Below are 9,817 nucleotides of genomic sequence, written 5' to 3' on the forward strand. Positions count from 1 at the left end.
TTTATGTATAGACTTAGTCTATCACCTTACCGACTGTACGCTTTAACCAACAGATAAAATGAATGGGTGGATTTAGGTGGAATTATTTGTCCTTTCATGCCATAGCTAGTTTATAAATTCTAATCACTCAACAAAAACATGTTTTTAGCACTTTTTGTTACTGTTCACCTTATCTGTGTTTTGATTTTCACGAGAAACGCTTCTAATTTCTCAGTAGCTCTTATAAAGCATATATGATGCTTTGATACGATCTGAGAATAATAGTTTGAACGAACTAAGTTAATTCTTGAAAGAGTCTCATTTGGCAATATTTATTCATTTAATTTTCAATGTTGTGATAACGTTTATACGGAACATGAAAAAATTTTAATAAAACCCCCAAAGTTGAATTGCTCCCTCTTTCCACCCACTGAATTTGTCTGTCGTTCTATATAGTAGTTTATTAGGGTTTTGTTAACAGGCGCGTAGCCAAGGGGGGGGGCGAAGGGGGCAGCCACCCCCCCCCCTTGAGCTTATTTTTATTATTTTTTTATGATTTCGCTGGTATTTTCCAGCGATCTGGGAGGCATTTTCAGCCGTGGCGTAGCCAGCGGGGAGGGGATATGTAAGGGGGCAGAATTTATTTTAAGGGGGGACGCAATGGGCGAAAATGAAAAAGCAAAGGGAGCAACACAAAAAGAAAAAAATGTACTCGAACTTGGGACATGGAGCGATGATGGATGAGGTATAGGGTCAACTATTACAGAGAATGTAATGAAAAGTCACCTTAAGAATATGTGCGCTACGTGCGGCGAGAGGAGGGGGGGGGGGTGTCAACCACGAAATATAATGTAATGAACAGTCACCTCAAGAATATGTGCACTGCACGCACGGTTGCAGTGTCTCTCTGAGTGGCCATATAATTGTATTTACATATAGTTTTTTTCAATATGTGATAAAATCGAATGGTTTTCGACCGCTCAGGCGCGCACATTACTTTCTCCCAAAATTGGTTAAGTTTTTGTACCAAGAAAGGAAAATTTTAGTACACGATTGTAGTTTATTAGGAAATGTATATAGCATCATTTGTTTCTAAGCCCTTGTTGGAAAAAACTTCCGCTTATACCCCTCCCCCAGGATAGTGATCCATCACTATGTACCTGAAAATAGGGACAGAAATCTGACTTTGCCGTCCCCCCCCCCACATCAAAAACCTGGCTACGCCCCTGCGTCACACTGAATACGTGGACAGAGACCTTTATATGTAGACATGTACGGCTCTGTATGTGGAAACAAAGCAATTTAATAAGAATCAAAATATGAGGAAGAAGAGGGTCTTTTATAAAGAAATCAGAAGTTGGAGGAGGGGGGTTCCAAAATAGAATCTTCATCCACGTGAATAAATTATACAATAAACAGGGTAAAATTATATGCGGCTATAAAAATTTCAACCCCCTCCGTGCCCCCTCTATAGATTGATACATTTTACATGTTGTAACTTTATGAACGTAGTGGAAATTTTGAGCTAAGTGTTAAAACATTGTAAATTCAAACAGGCGAAAGTTCAAAGTAAAATGTGAAAATTTCGACAAGTTCCTAGTATACTAATTCGACCTTATCTTATCAACAAACTCAGTCGAACAGAGAAACAAAGAACATGAAGAATTTTGACTGAGTGAAGAGTGAGTTGAAATTTTGCAGTCGCGAGTTCAAATGAGAACGGATGCATGGAAATGGTTTGGACAAGGGCGGCAGAACCCGGGGGGGCACAGGGGGAACGTGCCCCCCACTTTTCCTCAGGTTAAAAATGTGCCCTTTTTCTACATAAAAATTGAGGTGTCTCAAGTTAGCAAGAGGCCAGGGAACCAGAATGAACACTCGGGAAGGGCCGTTTCCGGCCATCTGAGGGGTTTGTACAACCAAAAATTTTCTTGTACGCTCCGCGCCAACCGATGGTGGCGCTCCGCTCAGATAGTCGTGCATACAACTTTGCAAATCCTGGCTACGCCCCTGACTTTTAATGAATTTCTGTGGGTCAAACTCAAAGCTACTTCGAATGGAAAAAAAAATGGTTAAGATATTAACAAGAAATAAACTCGAATTCGGGAGATTCCTACACTAGCAACTAGCATGATTTAACCTCATTTTGTCTCAAAAGAAAACTTGTTCCTTGTTTCCCAATTTGCACATTGGATATTGCAGTTCTAGTATGCATATTTTCCTTCAGGGGGGGGGGGGGGCGGGACGTTGATGAAGTGATGTGTATACGCAAATAAGTTAATACAATAAGAGTTATCAAGGGTACTAAATATAAGGCTGCATCAGTCCAATCGAATTTCTGCAAACTTACCCTTTGATGTCGGTTCCCCCCCCCCCCCCCCAGATTAAAAATGCTTCCGCCGACCTTGGGTTTGCCGGGAAATGGTTTGGAAATGTCTTGAGAATGAATAGGGATAACCATGTTAGAACAGCAATGTCCTGAACAACCCTATTCAGAGAGAAAATAGGCACATGATTGGAGGCAAAGGAAACAAAAACAAAACATTGAAGATCACATGCAGTGGAGACAGAAAGCAGGTAATTTGGTTGGATGTCCTGCAACGGAGCAACCTGAGGGAGGTAGCCTTTGACCCATCGCAGTCCCTTATAATTATGATATCAATACAAACATCTGGCTTTGCGCCTGTATGACAAGGGTAGGGTAACAGAGTCTTACTAAGCTTGAGATATGAGTAAGTTGTTCTACAACAGGGTTGTCCAACCTACGGCCCGCGGGCCACAGTCCGGCCCGCCGCAGGGTTGCGTCCGGCCCGCCAGAGATGCTCTACGGTGCGAAATTTAGTGAGCAGATTTATTGATAACAATTTGAAGCTGTATAATCAATCATTCGAACCTTCTGGGTCCAAAAACTGCATACAGGTCTAAGCGTAGGGGGGCGGGCGGCTGGACTTTATTCATCTGCTTTATCAGGAAAGGAAAGAAATCAGTGCGCACCGCGCGCAGTGCTCACATTTTGTTGCCTTGGGCTTCGCGCAAAAAATTGAAAAATCGTTGGGTTCATGCGGCCCCCTCCTTCATCATAATCATTCCATGTGGCCCTCCTCTGCAAAAGGTTGGACAACCCTGTTCTACAATCTGACCTCCGGTACATATACCTACAGTATAGACCTCCAACTGGGCATTAGAACTCACCAAAAACAATACTAGGCTCCCAGATCTCAGAATTGGGCTACACCATCATGTCGTCTTCGATATGGGAGATAACATTAAAAAAATGGAGTCAAACTACCTCATATACCTCTGGCGACTTAATTGATGCATATGTAGAGTCCATTCCTTCGAGTAATTTTATTAAAGAGAACAGCCAACTACTTTTATCTGCCGAACATACCGGGAATTCCCGACTTGCGTAATGTCGAGAACTTTCTAGTTTGGCATGAACGCGTCAATCTCGTTTTACTAATACACCCTAGATATTAACACACACACATGTGCGTACCCATAACGTGAGTCGACGAAGTTAGACAAAAGAACCAAATACTCTTACGAAGAACAATATATTTGTAGTTTGTGATACCAAAGCAAAATGTCTGTCGACGAGGTAATTGTTCGATTTAATGTTTGGATGGAAGACTTTCTTTTCAGTTGTAGCAGTAACGTGATATCTAACGTGTTAGTCATATGCCCTAGGATAGGCCTATTAGGCTAGTTCAAGCCTAGCTAGTAAATTGCCGAATGCAGTACGTAGCATTACCACATAACAAAGACTTAGGCTACTTAAATAGAAAAGTATAAAAACATGCCGTATGTATTGGCTTAGGTTAGCTATGCAATGACTAAGGCCTACCCTTGTTGCAGTTAAATTCAATCAATTCAATTTAAACTTTTTTAACTCCCAAAGAAATATTCCTAAGTTAAGCAGTAACAAGTAACAGTAATAACCTAAACTGCTGTAACAGTAACACTCACAGGTTGGTTCACTGAAAAGTGAGTAGCATGGTGGGCTCATCATTCAAGCACTTTGATTAACAATGTCTATCAACGAAAATCCAAGTCTCTCAACTGTATGCGTTTTTCATGTGTAGTTCCTCTTAAATGTAATAATCTCAAGGTATTAATTGTTCTGTGCCTGTGTAACATACAATTGAGCAGAATTTGACCACAAAAAGGCTGCGGTTTCAAGTTCTTTCTTAGATCTTTCCTAGATTGACACACTTGTCGATAAGCTAACTGTAGTGTATGCCTATTAAAGTATACATCCATTCACTTTGGATGCTGCTTGCTATGCTCTGAACCTCTTACTGTAGCTCAGACAGGTCAGGTTCCAGAGAGTAGTGTTATCATACTGAGGTAATTTTGGTTATTTTTTGGGGTAAGATTTCCAAATGCCGAAAAAATGTGCAAAACTGGGGGGAGGGTGTTAAAAGCTTTGAAAATGAAACTAATTTGATCAGCATATACCTGAAATGGAATGTAACTCTGCTTTGCTGTAAAAAGTTGAAGTTGTCTGCTGTATCATTGCTAGTAATATTTGAAGGTGCGTCAATTATGAATCCTTCACTATACAACTAGTAGAATAGAAGTGAAACTGACAGTGATAGTTGGCCCATGATGGCATGAAAGTTGATACTGACAGCTTATATTTGTTCCTAACTGTGGTTTTTTTGAAGGAGTATAAATGAGACAAGCCTTAATGATGGTCATGTCTTATATTTTCCTTTCTCTCTTTGACTGGCTTTTCCTTGGCTTACATCGCTCTCCAAGTAGCGCATGTCTGACTACGCACATCAGTAGCACTTACAATAAATCTTATCTCTGTCTGGCTATTAACAAAAACCTCAAACCCTTACAACTTACTTCCGTTCTGCCGTCTCTCAGCTTCATTTAGATATCCAAGAGCTACAACGTCTCCTTGAATTCACTAACAGACCCAACGTTCAAGCTGCACTAACCAAAGCAATAGAGGGAGTGGAGGAGAAGCTCGCTAATCTGAAAGTTGCTCAGGAAGCTAAGAACGAGGCTAAGGCAGAGTCAGAAGATGGCAAACCAAAGACATCACATTTATCTCTGCCGGTCTCAAAAATTAGGACATATGGTAAGATGTAACACTGGACTCTCTACAGTATGTCACTTTGATCTTGTGCATCCCGCAGATTTCAAGAAAAGCGTAAAACCCAGTAACAACTCTGCGAGTGTCCCATGTCTCCATGGAATTGATGAAGCCATGTCATTATTGCTATATAAAATTATATACAGCTTTAGCAACTTAATATTTCAGCACTGAGTCCTTGAATGATTCTGCCAACAGGTTATTTCTCTTGTAACTCATTTGCAATCTTTGTTTGTGAATTTTGCTCATGTTAATAGGAACCTTGTGTGTTTGAAGGTAATAAGTGAAACCATTGTCATTTAATCAAACCAATTTTCCCCCCTTAACTAATTTGATCCAATATCAAATAACTACCAAATTCAACAAATGAATGGAAAAAGAAAAAAATGGTTCAAAAACCTGTGCACTTGAAAGTATTCATGTGTTAATCCGAGCAGGTGCAGCCACAGGAGTGATTGGCACATTTTTTGTATCAAGTGGATCATTGCCATTCAGTTAAATGCTGGCCTTTTTTTTGTCATCATCTTCAAATCATTTTATTTTTTTGTTGTGCCATATGTAGGACCAATTACAGCGTACTCCCACTTTTGAAAAGTTTTTTCACAAATTATTATACATTCTCTTTTAGGCTGGGACCAGTCAGAGAAGTTTGTGAAACTCTACATAACATTGAAAGGTATTCACTCCTTGCCGAAGGAAAACATCATTCTGAATTACTCTAAGAAGTAAGTACTTTGGGATAGTTAGACCTACAGTAAACAACCATTTGTCTAAAGTTGACTGTGTTGCCTTCAGCTCCTACTGCACATAAGTTCTGTGACCTCACTTAGTCAGGCTGCAAATGCCCTTTCTACACCAGCTCTGTACTGTTGCTGCTCCCCACACACATAAAGGGCATACCGTAGAGCAACTGTAAGAGTGCTGCCCCCCCTCAATGCATAAAAGGATCCTGTTTCCCAAGTCCACTAATAACCAGAGTGTCTTAACCGGATCGAAGTTACTTCCTTGCTTTGCATCAGTGATGAGCATTGCATGATCTATGACCTTGCACAAATTGTAGTTATTCCTGGTTAATGCATTGTGATAGTGGGTTGAAAGGTTCTATGTAACTTAGTACTTACATAACCGCTGATATCTATCTATGCATATTGTAGAACAGTGATGTAAGTTTTGCTATTATAATTAACATCTGTACAGTGTACAGTAGTTCTTGCTTGGTATACCCTGAATCCTTTGCAAGATTGGATGAGATCCTGTCCAAGTAATCACCTCTTCCTCTCTCCTCAGGTCACTCAAGTTGGTTGTTCGAAATCTCGGTAACAAAAACATGGAGCTCATAATCAATAACTTAGCTGAATCTATTGATGCCGACAGCAGTTCACACAAGGTGATTCAGCAACGAATAAAAGAGATATTTATCTCATATCAGTATTTTCAGTCAAATTCTTGAGATTCTTGCGTTGCAACGTTTGACCATTAAAGGAAAGATAAGGAACATGGAAACATAACCTGTTACTGTATATACTTCAAATCTCACCAAAAAGTGTACCACGAATGATAAAAGTATGGGGGGGGGGGGGGGAAACTCACTTTGAGTTGCCAAGAAAAGAAGTAAAACCTAATTCATTTAGAAGAAATAAATCTTTCCATCAATCCATCTACTGTATCTATTACAATTTGTGGGACACAAAATATTCTGCATTGGACTTAATAGTTTGTGAATGTCCAATAAGGAACAGACAAATAATTTATAACCACATTAGTATCTAGTTTACCGCATGCGTAACCGATTTATCATTTGAATATTACATAGGGTGTTCAGCATATCCAAAAGTTGCAAACTAACACAACATTGCCAAATTCATATCATTTGTTTTGAGCCATGTCCAGTAGAAAGAAGCTAAAACTGTTTTCTCTTTAAAGTCAAAAGTACTTCTAGCCCGTGGTTATCCTCAGTAACAATTAGCCTATTTCCCCAGAACTGGTTCTTCTATTATATTTCATTCCATTACCAATTTATACAGAGTCCAACTTTTTTGGTCAATTGTACCTTAACAATCTTAATGGCATGTATGTGTGTGACTTACATATATGGATCTTAAAGTTTGCATGCACATTGATGACCCTTATTGAGTTCAAGAAACTTTTTCAGTTCGGGCAGAGCTCCTTAGGGAATGTGCAGTGGAAGGAGGGGGGGGGACTTAATTAAACTATTAAGGATGATGACATATTCTGGGGGATCAAATATATCAATATGAAATGTTTTTTTCTTTCTGTTTTACTTTCAGGTGAAAGCCGATGAACTAGTCCTTTTACTCAGAAAAGCCAGCAAAACGCAATGGTCAGCACTGACCCAAAAGGATGTAAAGCCTGAAGAAAAGTGAGTACTCTTAATGTTCCTTCCTTGTGAATCACTTCTTGTTAAATGATGCCTGCATGATGAATGAAATGGAACATAATAATATGTGACATCGAGACATTTGCTGTATGATGCATGGCATTAACTTAAAATGTTAGTACAGGATCATGTCATTTGTATCACATATTTTTTACATTTTGATACATTGCATGTCATTAATATGAATAAAATAAATAAGAAATATGTCATTTATATAGCGCTAATTCACAAAAAAGTATCAAAGCGCTTCACAAAAACAAAAACGATAAAAAGGAAATAAATACAGAGAAAACAAATAATAACCTAATAAAAATAATCCTAAAATACCAACACAAAAAAAAGATGAAAGATTATCAATGATGCATGACAGTAAAAACAAAATACCTCAGGAATGACTCAATTTAATAGAGATGAGATATGCTTGATACATGAAATAAGTGTACATAAGATTTCTGCATGATGCTTTATCTTAAAAAATATTCTCCATGCTGCATGACATCAAAAATGAAAGGTTATTGTATGATACATGGCATTTATGGTAAAGATCATTACTGCAAGATGAAATTTAAATGAATGACTTGCTATAAAATAAATATAGAAATAAGATTGAGCTGCATAACGCTCGACAAAGGTAAAACAGATACAGTATTTCCATGATACGTAAAAAAATGACTGCATGATGATATTTGTATATAAAATACGGTTGCATCATACATGATGATTGAACTTAAAGCAGCATTTTGCGCTTGGTTGCCGTTTTCTACTTTTTTGACATGTCCATCAAGTTTTTTACATATATCAATCACAAAACAGCAAACTAAGATATTAGCCAAGTTTTTCCCTGCCAACAATGTTAATTGGCGACTAATTAAGGATATTTGCAGATAATGAGAAAAGTGTCCACCAACAAATTCGACATTTAAAATTAATCGCATACAGTTCCCTCAAACCCACTAGTTTGAATTCAACCAATCAGAGATGCAGGTTTAGTTACGAGCCGTTGCTAAAAATAGCTTCAAGACTTTGCGTTGGTACAACCATGGAGTTGTTATGGAACTCCCTGGTACATCTGCCACATAGACTGTACACAAATCAAGCATGGTGTTGTATTACGTATTGGTCAATAACGTTCGTAGTGTTTAAATATTCATATTATGGGCGAGGTTTATTGGGATCCCAATGGAAAATATCTGGTAGAAAAACACAGTTGAAAGTTGCAAATTTTTCGACTTTTATGCCACCATTTGAAGTAAGATTTAAATATATAAATTATGTATGTGGTTATGGCATCGTGGAGTCAGTGAGGTTGAGAAAAATCATAGAAAAGGACGCAAAATGCTGCTTTAATCCACAAGATATGAATAGTTGATATAAAAATATCCGTAAGCTTTAAACTTGCTGATTTTTGTTCAATCCAAATCGCAGAGTTCCACCGTACAATCCAAGCGAGGATCCCTCGGCCGGCATCATGAACATGATGAAGAAGATGTACGACGAAGGCGACGACGAGATGAAGAGAACCATCGCCAAGGCCTGGACGGAGGGCCGAGATAAAAGCGGCGGTGGTATGAACTTTTGAGGACGAACCTGCGAGGGTCAGAGAGACGACGGATGCAGTACGAAGAATCAGTCCAGCGAATCGGTGAATCTGGTAAAAACTACATATTCATACACATCTGTCGAGGAGAGAGGACGAGAGACCGTTCTTTTGCTACGCCGAAATTTCTGCAGAAGTCGACCAGTCGTCCAGTGTTTAATTGGAAACTTGTCTAGATACAACCTTTTATTTCTTGAAAATGACATGTGCCTTTAATCAAGATGGCATACCCATGTAAGAAGACTGAAGCTATTGTGATACCCAGGGCTCTGTTGGAAAGCTCTGAAAATGTGCTTTTATTAGAACACCTTTCAGTCAATCCTTGCTACAGTATGGCACTTTTTTCAGTGTTAAAAATCTTTGAAGGATCTTTAAGCCAATTGTTAAATTTTTTGTTGTTGTTAATTCCCATTAAAACAATGTGTCAAGCATTGAACTCTTGAATGTCTTTTCTTCCAGTGAATTGTGATTTTTTGCCATTTAGACTTAAATGTTTATCTTTAAAGGAGGCTTTTTACATTCAAGATGAAATTTATGCATTTGTGATTGTAAAGTCTGTAAAGTACATTGTAATACATTGTGATTGTCAGAAAGCTTGATTAACCTGTACCCAAAATACTAGGTACATTGGTAAGATGTTTGCCAAGACTTTTGTGGGACCGGTGAAGAAAATGTTGAATTTTGGTGGCTGTTCTTAGATCAAAATTGGGAAAGGTTTGTCGAATGATTTTGG

The 9,817-nt window shown here is 38.5% G+C and overlaps 1 protein-coding gene across 1 annotated transcript; it reads left to right on the top strand.

Annotated features, from left to right (window-relative positions):
• The first annotated feature begins 3,427 nt into the window (after positions 1 to 3,427).
• LOC139963687 (calcyclin-binding protein-like) lies at positions 3,428 to 9,204 on the top strand. Its single transcript, XM_071964730.1, has 6 exons — positions 3,428 to 3,580; positions 4,858 to 5,074; positions 5,718 to 5,814; positions 6,377 to 6,476; positions 7,378 to 7,469; positions 8,913 to 9,204. Exons 1-6 carry the CDS (start codon positions 3,566 to 3,568, stop codon positions 9,064 to 9,066), a joined length of 675 nt encoding a protein of 224 aa, XP_071820831.1. The 5' UTR covers positions 3,428 to 3,565; the 3' UTR covers positions 9,067 to 9,204.
• The last annotated feature ends 613 nt before the right edge of the window (positions 9,205 to 9,817 follow it).

Source organism: Apostichopus japonicus, chromosome 22, assembly GCF_037975245.1.
Source record: "Apostichopus japonicus isolate 1M-3 chromosome 22, ASM3797524v1, whole genome shotgun sequence".
In the NCBI taxonomy this organism is placed as follows: Eukaryota; Metazoa; Echinodermata; class Holothuroidea; order Aspidochirotida; family Stichopodidae; genus Apostichopus; species Apostichopus japonicus.

Bases quoted from the DNA above. Each gene is read 5' to 3' on its own strand.
- LOC139963687 (XM_071964730.1), top strand. The intron at 5,815-6,376 runs GTAAGTACTTTG...CTCTCTCCTCAG, and splicing joins ATTCTGAATTACTCTAAGAA to GTCACTCAAGTTGGTTGTTC. The intron at 6,477-7,377 runs GTGATTCAGCAA...TTTTACTTTCAG, and splicing joins CCGACAGCAGTTCACACAAG to GTGAAAGCCGATGAACTAGT.